The sequence below is a fragment of the Aquila chrysaetos genome, chromosome 20, assembly GCF_900496995.4.
Source record: "Aquila chrysaetos chrysaetos chromosome 20, bAquChr1.4, whole genome shotgun sequence".
Lineage (NCBI taxonomy): Eukaryota > Metazoa > Chordata > Aves > Accipitriformes > Accipitridae > Aquila > Aquila chrysaetos.
In genome coordinates, this window is record NC_044023.1 from 24,760,024 (window position 1) to 24,781,783 (window position 21,760).

At 52.5% G+C, this 21,760-nt stretch overlaps 1 protein-coding gene across 1 annotated transcript in view; it reads right to left on the bottom strand.

The window, feature by feature from the left end:
• Positions 1 to 21,760, bottom strand: part of PLXND1 (plexin D1) — an 88,456-nt gene that overhangs the window by 38,249 nt on the left and 28,447 nt on the right. Inside the window, exons 8-17 of the mRNA XM_030043757.1 lie at positions 20,427 to 20,601; positions 18,817 to 18,925; positions 17,747 to 17,849; positions 12,532 to 12,636; positions 10,072 to 10,161; positions 9,091 to 9,184; positions 6,477 to 6,640; positions 4,535 to 4,686; positions 4,088 to 4,187; positions 627 to 766 (exon numbers count right to left, since the gene is read on the bottom strand). Coding sequence (XP_029899617.1) covers positions 627 to 766; positions 4,088 to 4,187; positions 4,535 to 4,686; positions 6,477 to 6,640; positions 9,091 to 9,184; positions 10,072 to 10,161; positions 12,532 to 12,636; positions 17,747 to 17,849; positions 18,817 to 18,925; positions 20,427 to 20,601 — 1,232 coding nt within the window. The remainder of the gene's footprint in view (positions 1 to 626; positions 767 to 4,087; positions 4,188 to 4,534; positions 4,687 to 6,476; positions 6,641 to 9,090; positions 9,185 to 10,071; positions 10,162 to 12,531; positions 12,637 to 17,746; positions 17,850 to 18,816; positions 18,926 to 20,426; positions 20,602 to 21,760) is intronic.

A 21,760-nucleotide genomic window follows, 5' to 3' on the forward strand; every position in this document is an offset into this window, starting at 1 on the left:
GAGCAATTCTCAGCATATACCATCCCAGGCTGCCAGCCTGATTTCCCACACAGCCAAAGGGGAAGGGCAGGCTCCTACTTCTTCCCACTGATGAGACGGGAACATACAGGAGGAGGGGTTTCTTCCGACCAGCAAGCTGCTGCAGGAGCGGGACCCTGGGCACGCAGGTGCCTTCTGCCTCCAGCAGATATGGGAATGAAGCCTACGTCTGCTTCACTCCCAGGGTTTTGGTCCTGGTCCCAGACCACCCACGGGGCCTGGCAGCATGCTGTGAATGGGGTGTGAGAAGCACTTCGTTTGCTGCTGGTCGCTGCTGCCATGTCATGGCAACACCAGTGCAGTCACTTTGCCACAGAAATTTGCCCCATCCTGTGTCAGGCACCCGCACCGCAGCTCTGCCTCACCGCTCTGGGGACACCAGGCTCATTGGGTGCTGGAAATAGAGGAGACAGCAGCCAAACGGGCCGGTGGGGATGCTACGCTGGCTCCAAGGCTTAGCAGCAGCATTCAGTGGTGCCCTCCACCCAAACCCCAGCTCTTCCTGATCTCCTGGGGGACAATAACATCCTTCCTAATGCTTTGGCTCTTGCCACTAGTTCAGCACCAGCCCCCAGACCCAGTCCCACCTGAGGTCAGTGCACTGCTTGGAGGTATTGACGAGGACGCGGAGCTCAGAGCCGACGTCCAGCCTGCTGCCTCTGATGGTCACTCTGGTGCCTCCAGCCTTCGGGCCATTCGGGGGAGCTATGGACTGCACCACAGGAAGCTAAAAACAGAGGGGAAATCTGTTTTCTAGCCTGGTAAATTCACAGTTGGATACTCCACACTGCACATGGGAATTGCTTCAGTAAATTTAAGTATCCAGTATTGTGAGGCTCTGAAACAGCACAGCAAAAGCTTTTGCCAGCAGGGTTTCAGAACAAGGGAAGAGGTACAAGTGCTGAGGAGTGAGATCATGTAAAACCTCTGTGACTCTCTGCAGTCCCTAAGTTCTGGCAATAAATGAGACATGAGTCCAAACTGGAGCCCAGGATCCCACCAGTCCCTTGAGATTTCCAATGGAGTGTCCAGAGCTGGTGACAGCTCAAGGTCTATCAACAAAAGGAAATTTCTCATTCACTCCAGCTCCCACCATCTCTGCCCTTCCAGATCCATTTCTTCCTGAATGCGAAGATAATGCTAAAGCCCTGCTGGATGATGGCCTTGAGATCTGTGAAAACAGCCACCTGGGTCTAGATAATTGAATATCAAACTCCTTCTTAAGGAAGCTTCAAATCTGAATCTCTTGAGGCGACAGGAACTAAGGCGGAAGTTACTTTGCCTCTTGCCATTTTCAGCAGAAATTAGCATGTATGTTATCTGCATTTGCAGCCCCTGGAAATCTTCCTGAGATTCATGAGCTTGAGGCTTTGATAACTAATGCAGCACTGAACCCTCATGTCTGCTACACAGAGCACCCCAGGAGACTCTGCTGGGCAACTTCCCTGCTCTGGTTTGAATAGGACTCCAAGGGCAGAGCAAATAATTATTTCAAGACCCTTCCATAAGGCACTTGGTAATTCCCTGTCAAACACCGCAAACCCTGGAGGCACAAGACCCGCCAGGCTGCAGAGTTTGGCTGAAGCCTGCTAACCACTACAGCCCATCCTTCGCTGCAGCCGCAGAGCAAAACCGCACCGGAGCAGACTGAAGAACATGGGCTAAGCTGCTTCATACTGCCTGGTGCTAATGCCCTTTCCTGTCAATCTCAGCCACACAAACATGCTTATTAATAGCTATCCTTGCCCTTGTCCTACACTTAGACTGCTTTATTCCTCCACAGCCATTTCCTCTGTTGTTTCTGATCATTACCCATTTCCACAGGATTCATTTTGTTAATTTGTATTTCTCTGAGTGTCTGCAGGCAGCTGTCTCCTGCCCTTGGCCCCTCACCTATGCATTCAAATGTTCAGTTACAACAATAGCAGAGAGGATTATTCATGTTACCCAAAGCCCTCCAGCTCTTCCCCTCAGCAAGAGCCACTGGCTACTGCTCTCGGTGCACTGCCAGCACTGATTGCCTCCATCACAACTTTTGGAAATTCAGCTCATTTGGCAAATTCAGCTCACCCAGAGCCTGTTATAATGTCCTGGAGAAGTCTCTCAATTATGTTTCTCCCTCCTCGTCAGCAGAATTACAGCTGAATTCTGTCTCTTCTAGACACATCTAACAGGGACTTTGAAAGATATAGCTCACAAACAATATTTGGTATTTTACAAAGGCTCTTCTTTGGAAGGGCAGTTCTAAAAGTCTTTTAAACTTTTTCAGGTAAACTGCTATCAGTGCTCAAGCTCAGGTCTCACAAGACCAGCCTTGCCTGGTGTAGTCTACTCCATCTTCATGCCATTGTATGTGAGAGGAGAATCAAGAAAACTAAAGAGTGTTGCTTAGTTTGCAGATGTGGAAGCCACTTTCGGTGTGGAACACACCACCAACGACAAAACATGCAGTTTCACTCCCTGACATACACATGCACAAAGCAGGGCACTCCCTCATCTCTTCTCCAAGCTTTGCTGAGATAAACAGACACAGGACAGCTTTCTGCTGTGCCACCTGAGCAAAAAACAGCTCCTCTCCCACTCCCAGGAGGACAGCCTTCTCCTTAACCCTGCCCAGGAGCTGCCAGCACAGAGCTGTCATGGACCCGGTTTGAGTTCAGTGACTGGCTTTTGCTCCTCTTGCTTTGTTTAGCACTGGTGCTTTTACAGGTGTTTCCTGAGAGGGCTTTTCCTTGCATGCCAAGAGCCGGTGAAGAAGCCGCCCAGCCCTTTCCCACTCTTCAGTCCCTTCTCCTCTTTGTCAACCAGACAATTGGCCCAGCAGCGGGCGATGCGGACGAGTCAACACACACATCCTGATGGCAATGCACCAGAAATCCCAAACCCAAGGACCGTTACTGGGTCGTACCCATGGTACCTTGCCCCACTCCAGACTGCTGGGTCTCTAAGATGTTTTGGATGTGAACACGGATGCCTGGAAATGATGGGAACGGGTCCCAGAGCAAATGTCCTCCCGGGAACTACCGCTGAGCCAAGGCTGGCAGTGCCCTTGCCTCACTGGTCCCCTCCTCATGCGCTGCCAGGCCTGGCTCTGCTATGGGGCGCTGGGATGTGCCGTACCTCTGCTGGCTGCATGCTGTGTAAACCTCCCTGAACTAAACACCTAACACGTGATCGGTTACAGGGTCGGGGATTACACTCCATGGTCCTGTCCTAAATTCCTCACAATGGCTACCAGAAATCAAATGTCGTTTCCTGGGGCTCAAGTCTTCTTTCAAGCCACTAGACTGCAGCACAGTCTATTCTTCTCCAGCTAAAGCAACAGCAGAAGCACAAAGGCTCTGAGTAAACACCATACCCTTGGCACCCATCCTGTTGTGTTTGCCCTGGACGCGTGGGGCTGCCCATGAATAGCATCTAGCCAGAGACGAGGGCGCTTGTAGGAAAGAGAAGAAATGCATAGATTTCTTTCGGGTTTATAGAGATGAAAGTTATCTTTGTGAGACGGTACAGTACAAAGCTACAAAGGGCTTTTCTTTGTGTAATGACACAGGGTTAGCTCAAGTCTAATCCCTACATATTATTCTCATGCAAAAACTAAGACAATCTCTGCAGCAAAAAATATCAGTTCTAAATAACATGAACCCATGGTACATAACTTGCATAGCACAAAGAGACTTTGAAAGTCTCAAAAAATCTCACAGGTTGTAATGGCACTTTAGCAAAAGAGGAGGAAAAAAAATGAGCTCCTTTTTATCGCAGCAGGAACAGCCAGGACGGGTGATAAACCACTGCAGGAGCTGAGGCTGGGAGTGAGGTTGTGCTTGACGACACCCCGGCTGCAGTCCTGCCCCTCGCGTTCAAGCCTGGCTTTGCCAGAGCTCGCTCAGGTAACCGCAGGTGAGGAGACAGGTCAGCTGCTCCTCAAGGACCCCGACGCTTTTTGTCACAGATCCTCTTTCTAAGCCAGCTGGGGGTGGGAAGGCTGCAGGCTTGTTTTAAGGGGTGCAGGAATCACCAAAGAAACATCCGGAAGGCAGCTACTCACCACGTAGGAGTATCGCTCCCTGGACTTCCCTTCCCGGCTCACGTTAACTGCTACCACGTCAGAAAATGCCTCCTGAGCCTCTCCGGTCTGGCACACGATCCTGCGGACAGGAACGGGGATGTTGGCAGTCGTGCCAGCGGTGGAGGGGACGCCCCACCAGAGCAGCAGGGCAGAGCCCTCGGCCTCCTCCTCCTCCTCCTCCTCCTCCTCCTCCTCCTCCTCCTCCGTGCTGTGCCCGGCGCCTGCTGCAGGGGTGGTCCGGGCAGCACCAGCGGCCCCGCGCGTGGCGGAGGGCATCCACGTCCCGCCTGGGGCAGGTCACTGCCCCGCTCCCACCCAGGGGTGGCCGGCGGGGAACCGGGCGAGCGACGGCGACGGGGAGGAACAGGCGCAGGCAGGGGACGTGAGGGGGACCGGGACCTCCTCCCCGACTGCCCCAGCACTCACGCCTCGGAGACGACGTATCTGTCGGGCAGCGGCGCGCACTGCACGCTGCCTATCCTGACGGCGCCGAGGACGTCGCTGAAGCGGCGGCCCAGGTTCCTCCCACGGATGGTCAGCAGGGTGCCCCCCTCCAGCGGCCCCCGCAGTGGCTCGATCTGCGGCACCAAGGGAAAAGTCAGAGGAGAACCACCAGGAAGCTTCTTGCTTCCATCCCTGAGCCTGTGTCCACGTCCCACTTGGCCCCCCATGAAGAAAACGGACTCGCTCCTCATGTTCCCGCTCCCCCCCACAGCACCCCCACCGCCATGCTCCCCTTGCTGCAGCTTTGCAAATGAGAAGCCATCGCTGGGTTTGCTGCTGGGGTTTGGTCAAGGATTACTCCAGCTGCAAACACATCTGAGGTGAAACATCACTCCTTCCACACCACAGCTTCAAATGGGAGTTGGGGCAGAGACAAACCCGCAGACTTGGAAACCCAGAGGAGGGATGCTAGTGTGCTGGGAAGAGAGAGTCCTACCATCATGTTTTTAAGGGCTGTCCCAAATGCAGCGGGGCCTTTCAGGACAAAAACAAGACAAAAAGTGTCCTGATGCATGGAGTGTGGCCAAGACACCAGCACTGTGGCATGCTGGGGCGCAGGACGAGGCTGTTCCCCATCCATCTCCTACGCCATCGGTTTTTCACCTGGCAGCTGCTGACCCCACCGCTGCGAGGGGACAGGGTCCTGGGCGTGATGCTGTTCCACCGTGTGGGGGGCATCCCCAGGCAGTGTGACTGCATTATTCAGCCAGTAAGACAAATCTCTCCAATTCAGGAATGGCTCTTTTCCCTTTGCAAAGGCAATGGCACCCAAAGTCAGCACAACGCGCCTGGTGGCACCAGCTGCCCAAGCTGGCCAAGGTGGGTCAGGACCCACCAGCAGGCTCGGCACCCTCCTTTGCCTGCTGCGTTGGTCCCCCTCTCCAGGAGGGCTCTGTGAGGGCTTGTTTGCTTGCGTGACTCCGGAGGACTTGGATTTACCGGCTACTATTTGCTAAGGAAATAGCAACAGAGTCCTGTGACGCTCTGCGACCTGAACTGTGGTTTCCTTCCATTATTTTCTGGCGAGGTGCTGGTAACACTTGATGTGTGTTGGGGAGGGACAGGCTCATGGGGGAGCACCCTTCTCCCATGGTGATGAGAAGGAAGAGGCAGGCAATGGGGATCCTGCAGTCCCTCCATGCAGTTTTACTGCACCCAGATTTTGAGCAGCCATCGCTACATGCTTCCGTAAGAACAGAACTCCCATATCCTTGCCGATTTTGATGTTCACATTAGCTGTTTTGCCTTTCCAGCTTCTCCTTTCCTAGGGAGTTCATTTTAAGATTTGCTCTGTATACTTACTTTGCTACTTGTCAGGGACAAATTTGTTGGCTCCTACCGTACCTCCAAGCAGAACCCCAGATCCAAATGCCCCCAACAAACATTCATTCAACTAAAATTTAAATAAAACCCATTTCAAAATGCATAATGCCAAAAGGTCCCTCTGCCACTCTTAATCTCAGCAGAACTGCAGAACACATGTACCTGGAGATAGGGCTCACGTTCACACTTCAGCTATGCTCCACTAAATGCTATTCCTGATAAGAACCCTTCAGTCGACCCTATAATCTTTTTCACTTTTACCAACCCCAGGAACTCTGGGACATTTTGATTGTGCTGCTGTTGTTTTTCCCACTAACATGATGAAGATTGGATCTTGTCACTAGCAAGATGTCCTTGGCATCAGGTGACTCAACAGCATAGGAAGTCAATGAATAATTCAGCACTGGTCTTGACCCTGTCCTTTGTCAGGGACAAAGCGTGGCTCCTCCTTTGCCCCCAGACAGGGACAGCGCAGCCGATTTCAGCCCTCTACACCACCTGCTATGCCATGCGCGCCTTCCACGTTGCACTGGGGTCTTACCTTCTTAATCTCTGGAGCTGGGCAGATGTCTGAAACCTGGGAGGGCTCGCTGTGCAGCCTGCAGCTGGAGCTGCTCTCACTCCAGACGCAGCGGTGCCCCAGGTCCTCCCTCCCCAGGCACTGAGAACAGTCAGCACTCCCAGTTGCACAGTTGTACACCTCCACTAAACCACCAGAGACAACAGAAAATGTGAGCTCCTGGGCCTGACAGTTTCATAGCTTTGCTTAGCTTGAGGCAGTCAAACACCCCCCTACTCCCCCCACCCCCTGCTATATTAATCCAAGTAACATCTGAAATCCAGTGGATGAGCAGAGCAGCTTGCACATACAGCAAGATGAGGCAGTGCTTGGCTGCCATCCTGAAGATTTCCCAGAAGGACTGGGTGCTTGTTCTCACTGCAATGTAATTTAGCACTTTCTTTTCCTTTTTCTTCCTCTTGAAAAACAAACAACACCCAAACTCAGAACCTTTTGTCGATTTATACTACATGTTTCCAACTCTCAGCATCCACATGGGAAGCTGCCTGGCAAAGCTGGCTCCATCCTGTTAGCAAAGCAATCACGTTGCTTCCACACTCTGACAAAAATTGGATGGTTACAGTGCTTAGTACAATGTTTACAGTTCCTTTCCTTCCCCCTGGTGACCATGGGCCCCTTTCATTGACTTCTCCCTTCAGATCTGCTCAGCTCAGCTTCCACATCATTTTCCTACACCGCTTTCACCTCTTCATTAGCTGCTGCCCTAGGTTACATTTCCTCTCCAGCCTAAAGACTTCTGCTGCTGGAGTGTGGGTATCCGCTGAGATAAACAGCCAGAAACACTCAGGAAACATTGCTTTCACACCCTTTTCCCCAGAGGAGACTTTGCAGGAGAACATAAAACAAAGAAAAAGTCACATTTTGCACTTCTGTTCACGGGAGGATCTCAAGGCACTTCATAAGCAACTAACGAATCCCTCAGCCTTCAACAGTCTGCCTGTGCTCGTGCTAATGAAACGTCATCAGCACTGAGGGAGTCTCCCATTCTCCACAAAAAAATGAGCTTATTTCACCTTCTCTTGAGTTGACTCAGTGAGTTACACTGATTGGTTTTCCACCCAACAGCAGAGAGCTGGGATTCCTTCAGTGGACTACCAAAATGCAGTTTACAATAAAAGCTAATAAATATTGGAATAATAAACACTAATAACAGTAATTCCATTAAAGACAGTATAAAAGATGCACACATTTATAATTGGCCTGGCAGACCTCTGTCTCTGCTTGCCAGTCAGCCTCTCTAATTTTACTTGCACCAATGTGATCAAGGCGAGGAGGAGCCAGAGCAGTCTAATAGTCCCACAGCGTCTCCAAATATTCTGGCAAATTCATACCAATGCAAACACAGTCTGTGTTAGCAAGCTCTTTCTCTGTGCAGGAGGGGGGATTCCGCCATGCTCTTTCTGCTGTCGTTCCTGCTCCCAGCACCACCCACACCGAGAACTAAGAGTCTTCTCTTGCACATCAAAATAGTCTTAGCTCAGATCTCCTGCCCCTCTCCTCAGGGTTACCTCTGTATCTCAAAAATACGGACACCCTCTTCTTTCTGCAAGGAAGTCATGTCTCATGCCTACCCATGCTGGTATTTCAAAAGGTTATTTCACCAACATGGAATGCTTTGCAAGATAAGCCTCTTTCATACACTGGGATTTACTATGGGGAAACCTTTTTATCCTGGGTCAGTGGCTGATGGTTTTAATGTCTCTCTACCTATTACAGCTATCCTCCAAAGAAAATCTTACTTCAGGCATCTAGTTCTCATTCGCATCTAGGGTAAATCGGCTCCTTCTACTACAATTGCTGACACTACTGAGAGGGAAAAGAGCCCAAAGCTGCTGCCTGCAGCAAGAGCACACAGCTAGGTGCAACACTGAGTCTCCGGCCAGGGCAGGGAGAGGCGGCTGTTGTGCAAACGCTGGCTCTGTTGGCCAACTGGCTGGGCTCGTCCTATCTAAACGCCTTGTCTGAGTGCACTCTTAATCTGACTCTTTGCCCGCCTTCCTTAGTCTGCTGATGTAGCAAGGGCTTTTTTGGGAATCCGAGCGTTCTTCCCAGAGACAGAGAGCGGGCCAGGGGTGAAATGTGTTTACACATTTTATTCTTTCTCAGCACAGGAGGAAAAAAAAAAGACTCAATTTTTACAGCATGCTGAACCTTGATGCCACGCTCCTGTGAGAGCCCAGGGCAGAGCCCTCCCCCATCCCTTATCTCCTCCGAGAGGAATTCCTCCCTGACCCTGGGGACGCTCCACATCTCTGCTGTGACCAAGAGCACCAGCACACCCCGTCCCACGCGTCGCTGGCAGGCGAGACCTCAACCGCTGCCTGAGCTCAGGGACGGGGCTTGACTCTCCCTGGGTGTAAAGGGGATGTCTGCAGGCGTCCATCTGGTTTCTGGGGACACGTTCACATGGGTGCAACTCTGGGTAAATATGTTTTTTTGCGTTTGCCTGAGAGACAGTACTGAGCTGTGCTCGGCTGAGCCATGGTCTCTCTCGTGAACCCATAAACTTTGTCAGGATTTGAGAGTCATTCAAGCTGACCAGATGAGAGCAGAATAAAATATTTTCAACTCAGACCTGTCATCATCTCTGGACTGTCGATAAATCTGTCTGGTCTGTCCTTCAGCTGAAGGTTCACTGGGAAGAGATGGCTTTTTTCTGATGTGTGGAGCTGCACACAAAAAACAAATAAACAAAAGCTTAGGAAATTTAGTAACATACGAGGCTCCATACACACACTACAGGGATTAACATTCCTCGTAAGGCTTCTCTGACCACTGCTTCTCAGTACAGGAGGGTCTCATCTTTAGCAGAGAGAAAGAGAGGGAAGCTGTTTTCTGCTTTAATTGTTTTGCTGAGGTGCCAGTGCAGGGCACCAGCGCACAGCGCACACCGCAGTGAGAGCAGAGCCCTGGCTTGCTGCTATTTTTAGTAGAAGCGGACAGGAAAACTAACAGACTGGCCAGTCTGCACATTTTCAATGCCGGGCTACAATAGAGAGTTTTGCAGGTGATGTGATGGGAAAGTGCTCCTCTCCGGCTTCCACTCACAATATTCCCATTGGTGGAAGCCCAAATATTTGCTGCATTTCAGAGGTGCAGTTTGCCCTCCAACAACCACACACTGCTCTTCGGTGAGTGTCTGAGCATTTTCTCAGGCCAATTCCTAGTTCAGAATAAAAGCTACAGAAATAGCAACACTGAAAGGTGGCCAAATTTTTTGCCTGAACTGAACTCTTCCCATTTCAAAAGGTAAACAAGCAGCTCCTTCCCAAACCCCAGCGGAGCAGGGGCTGGAGCCACTGCAGATATCCACAGAGCAAACAACGCAGCATCGGCAACTCATGAACACCCTTCCAGCATCAGCACAAGCAAAGAGCCTCTTGCCGGAGGGGTGAACCCGGTTTGCACTTTTTTCAGCTGGAAGTAGAGGGAGGGAGGACGGGAGGCGACAACCCAGCCGCCAGGTGGGAGGTGGGGAGCAAGACCCTCCCTGCCCTCAGACCTGCCCCACGCCGTGGAGGGCAGCAGGAGCTGGCGGCCTCACCCCCCAACTCACCAGCACGTGTACGCACTCCACGGCGGAGGAGTTCACCCACCGGGCTTCAAACGTCCTGTCTGTCCCAAAATGGCACTCCAGAGCTGTCTCCTGGGAGGGAAGACAAGGGCAGAAGGGCTGCAACAACTGTTTTGTGCAGTTCTCTGTCTCAGTCAACCGATATGGTGGGCGCCGAGTCTCACCCTGTTTCTGCCATCAGTACCTGAACTGCATTCAAGTCAAATAGGAGATCAGAACCCGATACTGTAAACAGGACTGGGATCTGTGCCTAATTAATCCAGCTCTGTTACACACCTATACATAAAACTGCTGCAGGCTGAGCATCGCATGTGGAGCCAAGCTCTGTCCCTTGCTCTCGCCCAGTGTGCTGCTGTAAAGTGTCATGACCAGGCGTGGGGCAGCCGCTCTCGAGCCGGGGACATGCGGCACGTGCAGACCAGGAGACGCGTCTGACCCACAGCATGCGCAGACCAGGAGACGCGTCTGACCCATGGCACATGCAGATCAGCAGACGTGCCTGGCTGGGCTACACTCTCGTAACCCCTGCCAGCTGGGTACCTGGGTTCCTCTGGACCAGGAGTGTTTAGAGCTCATGCTTGCAATGCAGACTAAGAGCCAACACGGTCCCAAGCCACCTCGCCCAAACCAGACCAAAGCAGTCAGTGATTTGGGCTCAAAGCCACCTTTTGCACAGAGCAAATCTCTAATTCAAATGAGGACCTAGCTGGGAGTATGTTCAAAGGCAGGTTTTGTGTGCTGTTTTCCTGATAACACAAGGATGATATCCTGCCCCGAGTTACTGCTGTGCCCCCATCCTGCAGGAAAAAATCCTATCTCCAAGCAGGTTGATGCTCCACCACTACTGAGGTCTAACTACCCTTTGAAAACCAACAGATCTGATAAAAGACATGAAAGAAAGCACCAGACTCCTGGCAGACAGCTGCTGGCTCAGCAAACACACACGTGGCCGTGAGGGGGAAACTGGAATCTCCTCCAGTGCCTCGCTTGCACCCAGGCAGCCTCTGCTCCGCAGGCTGGCCCGTGCCCCTCGCATCTCGCCCACCGCCCGGGCAGTCCCCCCGCAGCAGCGAAGGTGTCGGGGCACACGTCTCCGATGCTCCGAGCTCCGGCAGCGCTCGCGAGCTCCTGCAGAGAGGAAAGGAGAAGGAATCCCGCCCGGCGGCCCGGGACAGTTTGCAGATGGTGGTGGGAGGAAGCCGGACTGCCAGAGCCTCTCCAGCCGCCCCAGGAGCGGCGGTGCCTTGGCCCCTTTCCTGCTGACTTCATTTCCTATTGGGTTACATGCGGTATTGCTTCCTCTTCAGCCACCTCCAGCATCCACAGAGGAAGAAGGACTTCACGCCTTTTTTTGCTGATTGCGGAGGGCACATCCTCTTCTACAGAGGCCGGACCATGCAGGAAATGGCAGCCCCAGCCAGGCGGGGAGAGATCCTTTCTGCCCCCACGCCAAAGGGCAGGAGGTCCGGTGGAAGTAGTGCCTCTGCAGTGCCTGGCAGCACCCCCGCTGCCCCTGGCGGAGCAAGCCAGGCAGCTCCACCAGCATTTCCAACCTTCTCCTTTCCCTGCAGAAAGAGGAGTTGCCTGGCTGTCCAGTATGCAGGTATCCTCCACAGGGGCATGGCAAACCAGGTCCCATGGGCCCCGCTGAAAACTCGACCCAAAATGATACAGGGCGGCTTTCTACAAATACCAGAGCTTAGTCAAGCACTTTCCCAGTGCCCCAAATTCCTCTGGTTCCTCCTGGCGTGCAATGCATCTCCAAAGGCACCATTTGACGTCCACTCCTGTTTTTCGCCCTATTGCAATTTGCATGCCAGAAAATGTCACAGAAAGGATTTCTTCACAAAAAAAAAAAGAGCTCTGCAGTGATGACCAGAAGTTAAGTTAAAACACATTTCCACGCTGTGCTCCAAGCAGTGGCTTAGCCAGCACAGGGCTCTCTGCCCGCAGCTCGGGGCTTTGTCCTTCATTCCTAAGCATGGGGCAGCAGGGCTGGGCTGGCACACGGCGCTGGGAGAGCAGGACACCAGCATGCTCTGCGGTGGAGCGAACACCCACAAGGAAACCAGGAATTCTATTTCCCCCAAACATTTTGTTCTAGTGACTGTTTTACAAGGTGTATAAACCTCCTTTTTCCACCGAATGCAAAAAGCCTGTCACTAATTGCAGGAGATCCCTGGAGAATGCTTGGACACAAACAGCTTCTCCCTCCGGCTTTGCCATGCAACCTCACTCACCATCGGGGTGGCTGCTTTCCACCAACGTCTTTTGTTAATACAGCAATTTCAGCTGCTAACACAAGCTAGGACCGGCCCCATCACCCACTCCCGAGGCAGAAATCAGATCGTACTTAAAATCCCTTTGGCTGACCCGACCACCTTGCTGCACACCAGCCTAATCTCATCTGAACCTTCCCAATCTCTCTAGTAACTCATTTACCTTAGAGAAAGTTGTGTTAGCCAGTGAGATCATAATGTCCCGAGATACGCCCGTGGGCATTGGATCCAAAGAGGCAGGTACAATTCGCGGACAGTCAATTTTCTTCTGTTAGGTACAAAACAAGAAAAAAAAAAAGAGGTTAGCTGGGCTGGGTTCATGCCGAGTGTCCTCAATGATGAGGCAAAGAACACACATCAGGGGCCCTGATAAGATTAATTTCACTACATCTATAAAGTCAGACCACACTGTAACCCCAGAAAGTGAAATATCAAAATGGCACTGTGATACACAGAGCGGTAATGCCACGTGGAGCCTTCCTCCCCCAAGGAAGGCTTTAAGTCCAGCCCAGCATGGCACTGCCTTAAAATCCACCCCTCTGCTAGCTGCCAGATAACCACAGCATGGTGGCCGGGTTTCCAGGAGGGCTCGGCCGCTGCCGTGGGCCGGCAGTCACGGCCCGGCAAAGGGAGAAGCACAGTAGGAATTCCCCTCTCGCTCCTGCTGGGCTCCTCCGCCAGCTCGGGGACATCGGCAGCTCCCGGCCCCTGGGCAGTGAGGCTGCCAAGCCTGCACTTTCATCTTCCTGCGCTGGGAAAAAAATGTACTCCCAGATAAAAAGCAAATGCATATGCACTCCTCAGCTGCCACTATGGGCAGCTCCCTCATTACATGCACTTAAATGTTAGAAGATGGGGCCGAGGTGACACAAAAAGGAGGCACTGCAGCCTACAACGGCAAATCTGCCGGTGCGACCCCCCTCCTGCCAGCTGGAAGCCTATGTCTCATACATTGCAATGCACATTTCTGCAAGCCCCTGCAGAGATTTCGCTTCCCAGTGGTCTCCCTCCTGCACAGTGTCATTTCAGAAGCGTGCAGGGATTTGTGTGTGTGCACACGTGTGCGCACAGAGGAAAGGGTATAATGAGCTATAGGGGCTTCAGCAAGGGGACTGCAGCAGTAGGACAGCTGAAATGAAAGGCCTAAATGAAGCTGAAAAATGATTTTAAAAGGTCATCTGTCCCGCTACTTTTGTTCTCACTTTAAATTGATGCTCAGATACTGGAGCTGACTCAGAATTCAAGTCTGTATGACAAGCCCATCCTGTTCTCTCATGAGATGTAAATCACACTGTAAAACTACAGCAAAAATGAAGCCAGATTCTCCATTGCCCCTGGGTATATCGAGATTAATGCCTTTGACAATGGAGGCATTGGGGTAAAAGACAACCAAATATTTGGTCCGTTATGCAGAATAATTTGCAGTGGGCAAGATTTCCTTCTCACTTGCATTAAAGGTTACCCCACTGTGACTCTGCTGGTGACAGCGCTGCTGCTGCTCTGACGAGCAGTAGAGCCTGCCCTCCTAGCACCGAGATGCCCAGCAGGACACATCCCTAGTGCCGGACACTCGGTGAGCATGAGGTTTCTCTCTTGCCTTCCCCAGACCTAGCTGGGGTCAGGGAACTATCTGGAAGTGCCTGTTTGACTGTGGAAAACACGCTTCATTTCTGTCAGGACACTCATCTTAACTAAGCACAGTTGGTGCCACCTAAACAAGGAGATTAAATAACAGAGATACACATGATAAGAGAAGTAAAACAACAAAGCAAAGCACTGGAGAGAAATTTCAGTCCCAAGCCCCTTCTGGGAGAATCAAAAGAGTTAAAATAAAACCAGCAGGGCTACAACTGAAAATTCATGCAAAAGCTCCTATGGCCTGGTGTGTCCTTGCATGTCACAGCAGCTGGCATAGCTTGCTAGATAAATACACTTTAGAGGACTGATTAACTTGTCGTCTTGCAGCCCCTTCTCCTGCTGTTCATCAGCGCCTAGAAATAGAGCTTTCCAGCTGATTATATCATTCAGGCTGGATCAGGGCAAAGGGTCTGAATGTTTAAAATGCTGCGGATGAAGCCAATATGATGCTGGCTTCCCGGCAGACCAGTTTTCAGGTGCAGCCACACCAGCAATGGTTTGTTTACTGAAAGCTCAGACTATAGGACGAGGCACCATGTTTCCAGGGCTACAGAGCACCTCGTCCTGCAGGCTGCTCACTGAAATCAGCGGAAAGTGCTAAAAAAGGCACAAAGATAAAACAGGAGTGTGCCCAAACCAGGTGTAGCATCCAACCCAACTGTACCTCTGGAGTAGGAAGTCAGAGGTGAGAAAGTGAGGGTAGGCACAGTTATCCTTAAGGAAGGGATAGACACAGTTATCCCTGCCAGAGGGTAGCCCTGGCTCTCACCACCTGCTCGAGGTGATGGGAGCAGTGTGGGAAGACTAGGTGCAGCTCTCCTTAACATCTAGGCAAGAGTCCTTGAGACACATGTCTATTACCCTAATTTCCTCCCTCCGGGTAGAAGAGCAGCTCTTCCCCATGATGATACGCGAGCACCCCGTGCCATGCTGTCCTGCACGGTCCCCGCGGCCAGGGAGGCAGAGCTGATGCTGGGCTGCCGAGGTCCAGCTGTCCCAGTACCTGTGTCCGCCCTTCACACCGGCACTGGCACTCAGGAGCAGACCAACGTCTCTGTTGGGTTTGATTTCGGCCGGGCCAGTTCCTCTGGCACGTGGCTGCACGAGTGCTGGGTGCTGGCCCACGCACAGGGGCAGGAGCGAGCTCGGACAGGGCAGGGACGTCCTGCCAGCTCGGAGGGACCAGGTGGCTGTGGCCCCTCCACCCCTGGCTCAGACTGCTCCCCGTTTGCAGTACCACAGGCAATGCCACCTCACTGTCACACCACTCTCCGCTTGTTCCTGCGTCCCGGGACTTGCCCCAGCCTCGTGCCATGGAGATCCACCAGACCCGACAGTTGGCACACCAGGTCGCACGGCGACTCCAGTGCCGTGGGAGGCGTCACCGACCAACGGCGACAGCCTCAGGTTTGGCTTTACAAGGGATCGTTTGGGTCTGGCCCCAAGAGGCTCCATGCAAGAAGCCCCGTGCCCTCCCACCAGTGGCATGGACACTGTAGCAGGGGTTTAGCCCCACAGCGTCGGTTTTATGGCTTGTCCCCACTCCAGGAGCTCCATGCAGGGGAGGGGACAAGGCCAGGCTCTGCCTTGTGGGGCAGGGAATGATGGGGCAGCTGGACTCGGCAAGCTGCAGTTCTCAAATCCTCCCTAACATCTCCCCAGACAGTCTGGGAGGGACACCTGGGCAGAGCTAGGAAAACACACTGCTCCCTGCTCCGCTGAATAACTGCTCTTACCCTGCCTTTCAAGAAGCAGCTACGCTTAAGTCAAAGGACACAAATTATCTCAAGCAATTTTTGCCTTTGCCAGCTGAGTTGCAGGCTACGTGGCACTTTGTCAAGGAAAAAGTCAATCCAATAATGCGGGACCTTCTTCAGAAGTCCTCTCGCAGCCTAAGCTCTTCCTCTAGATTTAATAAGAAACAATGCGTACCAGCCATAAGAAAAAACATTGATCGAGGACTAATCCGTGGCGGTCCCCAGCTGCCCCCACAGCCCTGATGTCACCCACTGGCAGGGCTGACAGCTCCCAGAGCCCCCGCCCCAAGTGGAAGCCCCAGCGCCCGGGACCACGCGCAGCACGAGCATCCACGGCTCAGGACCCTCCGTGCCACGAGGCCTCATGCCCCAGCAGCCCCGCACACCGCCAGACCGCCGGCACAGCTCCCCGTGTCCTGACATGGGGCAGACACCCCACCATGCAGCCTCAGCGCATGGGTCCCACACCAGGAGCAGCCATCCAGTGATGGTTTTCAAGTGCCCAGCACCCATCCAGACAGCAAGAGAAAACGCCAGATAACTTTCTGAAACCTGGGAAGTTGACAAAAGCGGAGGGCGCTTCCTCAGACTGCCCAGTATAAGCAGCCCAGATAGGCACAGGGAAGCACAACCGATCCAGACGCGCTTCCCAAGCCAGAGGACAGACCAGCGCTGCCCTGTGCTGCTGGGAGCTGTCACCCAGCTGCCACCCGGCAGGGACGGGAAATGCTTCCCAGGGTTTTACAGTAGACATGACCACGTGGAGCTGTGACGTGGTGGCCCCATCTCCATCCCCATCCCCGGCGTTTGCAGCCGCCCACCTCCTCCCCACTGGAGGGGAGCGGATGCCAGGGCCGGTCCCAGGGTCAGCCCGGGGGGTGAGGGTGGGACGTCGGATACAGGGCCAAACTCCTGCTGGCAACGAGCATGGGGAACGCTGGAAGAGCTGAGATGAGAGCAGAGCACTGGTGCTAAAGGGATATTCAATTTACAGTGTAAAAGCTTGGCTTGGATCTACGGCAGATTGATTGCTAAAAAGGCAATTTTATTTAAATTAACTTCCAATTTAAATTTCAGAAGCAGGAACACACTGAGCCTCTGGGTTATTAAAGCTATAATTTGGAAAGGGGCGATTTTCTCCTTTAGACGAGCATCACCAGTGGTGCTCCAGCAAATTATTAACATACCACAACAGCCTAGTCAAAGCTAAACGAATTGTAAAGTATTGCAACGTTTATTGTATTACTCAAACCCAGGCATCCCAGGATGCGGAGAAGTAGTGGCATTGCTCCAGACGTGAGAGGTGATGAAGAGCCAAGGGACGAAGCCCGCTGAGGGCACCGGGACAGCCGAATGCTTTAGCCAGGCTGCCAGCCTCCTCACATACACGTGCCTCCAGGCATGGCATGGCCGCAGCCTACCTGCCCTGCATGCGTCCCCCTCCTGGACACCAGCAGAGGAGGGTGCCCCAACTCCAGCCCCGGGCAAGCCACGGCTAGCAAGTGTCAGCCGCTGGTGGAGGAGACTCAGAGCCTGCCGGGAGGGGCGGCTGAGACCGTGCTGAACACCGATGCCTGAAGACCCCCCAGGGTCACTCACTAAAGCAAGGCTCAGCCTGGGGAACTGGAGGCGAGACGGTCCGAGCCCGCCCTGAGCCCCACGCTTGCCCGCACTGCTGGGGAGCGCCGCAAACACGACGCACGCAGTGCCAACGCTCCAGGGCGGCCCTTCAGCTCTCCATCTGCTGAGCCTTTGGAAGCGAGATGCGTATCACTGCATTTCCAACTGCGGAGACTCCCCAAGGCCAGGCAGCACGTCAGTGACGCCGAGCAGTGCCGTCCTCCGAGCTGCGCCCCTCCCGCTGGGGCAGCACTGCCAAACCCAGGCCATCTGCCTCCATCCCCGGGAGAAGAAGGAAAACAACAGCAACAGCACCGCGACGTAGGAAGGTCTCCCAGAGCAGCAAAGTCTGATGGGCCTTACCTTCATCTGCAGCGCGTCGTCACACTGCGAGTGGTTGGAGACGCAGGTGTAGGTGGAGGGGCACCAGTGACACTTCCACCTGGTCGAGAGGCAGCTGGTGCATCTGAAATGGCAAAGGTGCGGTGAGAGAAGCAGATTTCAGGCTGCTCAGGGGAGCCAAACCTCAGCCGTGCAATCAATCTTCACACATTGTGTTCACTCTTTAATGGTGCCCAGAAAAACCCATGGCAGGTGCTGGGCTTTCCTCTCCTCCTCTCCCTGGGAGCTGGCGGGGGATGCGGGCAGAGCCCACCATCCCCTGTGCCACTCCGAGGGCAGCTCTGGGGCATCACTGCCTGCGGTGCCACTGCCTGGCCCCAGACCACAGCAGACTGGGAGCCACCCTCCCCTGCTTAGCAAAAAATGCTCTTTTCCCCCCAAAACACACTTTCCCCCCCATCTGTCTCTCCAGGGAGCCAGGCACGCTTGCGCCTGACGAAGGCTCTCCCCCGTGGTTTGCACAGGGCATGGGACTGCTGGTGGGCAGGATGCGGTGTAATCTTCCTGAAAGGTGGATGAATTTCTGTGGGTGGCACCAGACCCTTCCCCTCCAGCCCACCGTGCCGATGAAGGGTATGTGGCTGCTCCCACCCGGGGCTGGAAGGGGCGACAGAGCAGAGGGAACGCGTCCCTCCCTCCCTCACCGCCCCACAGACTCCCCCCAGGGATCGCTGGGGAGGCCGGCTCCACTGCCTAAGGGTTAACAGAACAAGCTTTATATAAAAATACTATTCACGTTTAAAAAAAACCCAACATGTCCAGATGGCTCGAGATGCCGCGAGGACCCTCCTTTGTAAATCCCTGGCAGCGCAGCCCCTGCGCTCCTGCCAAATCCTGCCCAGGCTCCCAGCCGCCCCGCTGGCAGGGCGGCCGCGCTCCCCCATTAACCTCACGCAGGGGGACCCTCGTCCGGCTGCGCGCGTGCACCCTCCCGGCCTCAATCCGCTCCATCTGCCTCCATCGCCCCGGTGCCACGCGGCCAGCGCGGTGCCACCCGCACCCTGCCGCCGCCTGCGGCCAGGGCCACTTACGCTCTCTTCGGGTAAATGTTTCCAGTTCTTTTGCAATCGTAGATGGTGAAATTGGCCCGGATAATGTTTTTGCTGTTGACCCGGAGAGCAGTTTCGACGACCACGTGGTCTGAGAGAATCAAGCCAAAGAATATTGGGTTGCAAGAGCCTCTCACTCGTGCTCATGCTTAGAAGACAAGACAGACCCTTGGGAAAACAGGGGCTAAATCTGATTTGTTTTCTCCAGGGCTTCCTCCGAGCTGCATTTCAGAGCTTGGACCATTCATCTTTTGCCCTCTGACTTTCAGCTCTTCCCTCTTAAATCAATGCTTTACATCACCCTCACCAGAAAAGAACATTGCGACTTTCAGCAGAAAATTCCAGCTTGTTGTGCAAGTGTTAATTAGCAGAGTTAATTATTGTCTTCGCTTACAGTTGGTGCTAAATGATATTTAAAAAAAAATGTGGTAATTAAAACATGTTAGTTATCATGTTTTAAAACCCCGCTCACTTTCCCCATGACAACAAACCCACAGAGAAGAGTGGAAATCCCTTTTTTGGCTACTTAACACGCTATACTAACTCCCCCTCCCCCCAAAATTGCTTAATATTTTTTCTTTGCAATTTTGCCATATAAGCACCAGGGACAAGAGACAATGCCTCTTTCAGAATATGTACAATAAATCAGCGCATTGGATTCCAGAAATTCATTTGGACATTGCCGTAACCAACAATACAGAACAGTTAATGATCTCCCATTCTTTGGATAGCTAGGGAGAAAAACAATGCAGCTTTATAAACTTGCCTATGAAAAGTGGGATTTTCAAAAGGACTGGCTAATTCTTCTACTGAAGTCAGCCATCTTCAATAGAGCATTCACTCCAGGCTTGAAAGATGAAAATTTAACCAGCACTCAAGTCTGGAATGAAGCATCGAACTTCTCAGAAGGAACTACAAAATGGGGCTGTCTCCGTCGCTAAACAGCCAGTATCAGATCTGGTCAGCTCGGTCATCAAGACTCGGCTGACTTCAATCAGATCTGCAGGTGTTTGTCACCTCCAGAACACAGCTCCATGGAGCCTCAAGATGGGCATCCCGTTTGGTACCATCTGAAAACAGGGGGATACTAGAAGACCTCAGTCTGGCTTTTGATTGCATAAACAGGATTAAGAGTTTCTGAGCTGCCTTTAGGTACACACTTGCTCTTCTTCCAGAACTTCTCCTGAAAGGTAGCGCATGTTCGGGAGGGAAATTAAACAAAAGCAATTGAAAATATCAATATGAGTAGCAACATTATTTCCCCAGGGCTAAAACATTTTTGTTTTAGTACTTACTAAATCTAAAGCAGAAGCTCTAACCAGATAAATCTTAATAAAATAAGTACATGAACTGGCTTTTAAATTCTGATGTTTAAAACAAAAATTGATAGGTTTGAGATACTGTCAATTTGTGTTAAGATGGTGGAACTCCTACACTTTAAAGTCATATGCCATATAAAACAGAAGCAGCTTGGGTCTTTTTTTCCCTGTATGCATTATCTGCACATACAATTGGAAAAAAGAAAAAAGCCTATGAAAAATTATGTCCACAAAAGTGGTTAGAATGAACCGAGCTTGTTTTCCTCTACATACCTTGGTCGTCTGGAAATGCTGGATATGTCTCACGTGGAAGTAAACTGCAATAAATAAATTGGTTTACATAATCTCCAGCAACTCTGGCTACCGTGTGGATATTATTTCCATAGTCACATGAAATATTTGTTCCATTCAGGTTCGGGATAGTCCCATTTATTTGTATTATCAGGGCCTATATTGGACAAAAAAATAAATCAGTTATTATCACCGAAAATTATATTTAGAATTTGTCCATGTTTTACAAGCTTTTCATAGGCTAGCGACTCCAAAACAAGTCCACAGATAGCTGTTTTCTTTCATTTTATGCACTTTGAACTTGAAAAGCCATCTGCATACAAAACCTTGTTTCAGCAGTAAGAGCTCTGTCACCACGAACTCCAGCAACTGCAGCTGGCATGAAAACCCAGCCCAGGGCTTCCTTGGGCGACCACTCGGAGGAAGCAGGATGCAAAGGCTAAACCCTCCCCAGCCGCCCCGGCTGTCCTCAACCCACGCTGCCCGCACGAGCCCTGTTTGTCCCGCTCCTGCGTCCTCCTGGGCTGGGCTCCCACCCGGCTGCCTCCCAAAGCTCTGGGGAGGGAGGAGGAGGAGGAGGAAGAGCAGAATAAAATTAACCCCTGCTTCTGAGTGCCTGAGCCTCCCAGCACCCACGAGTCCGTAGCAGGGACCAGGGACAGGAGGTGTTGAGCTGGCGGGAGCCTGCTGGGAGGGCCGCGGGGGTCCGGCCGCAAGCCAGCATCCTCCACCCGCACACAAGGGCCGCGCTGGCTGCAGGGGTTTCTTTTTGCAGTCAGCCTCCGAGGGGAAGGGACGGGAAGTTTTGCAGAAAGGGAATGCTTTTGAGAAGGGCAACTCAGGAAAACGCGCAGCCCACATGCTCGGCTGGCTTCCCCTGCAGTCAGCAGGGTGACTCCCTGGAGACCCCAGCCCACGGCTCCTGCGTGGCAGAAGTGGAGCCGGACCGGTGCTAGGGTCCCGTGGGATCCAGCTCTGGTCTGGGCTCTGCCTATTTATGAGCAATTTCCCCATGTTAGGGCTGGTCGAGAAGTTTGGCACAGGGAGATTTTTGCCACTGGGAGAGGGTCTGTCTTTAAATGAAAAATATTTTGATGAAAACATTTAAAATTAAATTTAAATATTGTTTAAAATAGCAACAATACAAAAACAGAAAATGAATTTATTTAGCTGTCTGCAGCTGATCTTCTGTATTTTGAAATTTTGCAAATCTCTCCAGTGTGTTTAGTGTAGCAGCTTTAGAAGTCCTGTTCACCTACAGGCTCAGCAGCTGGCATCCTGCTGGCTTCCAGGGTGCCGAGGTCACCTCCAGGCGC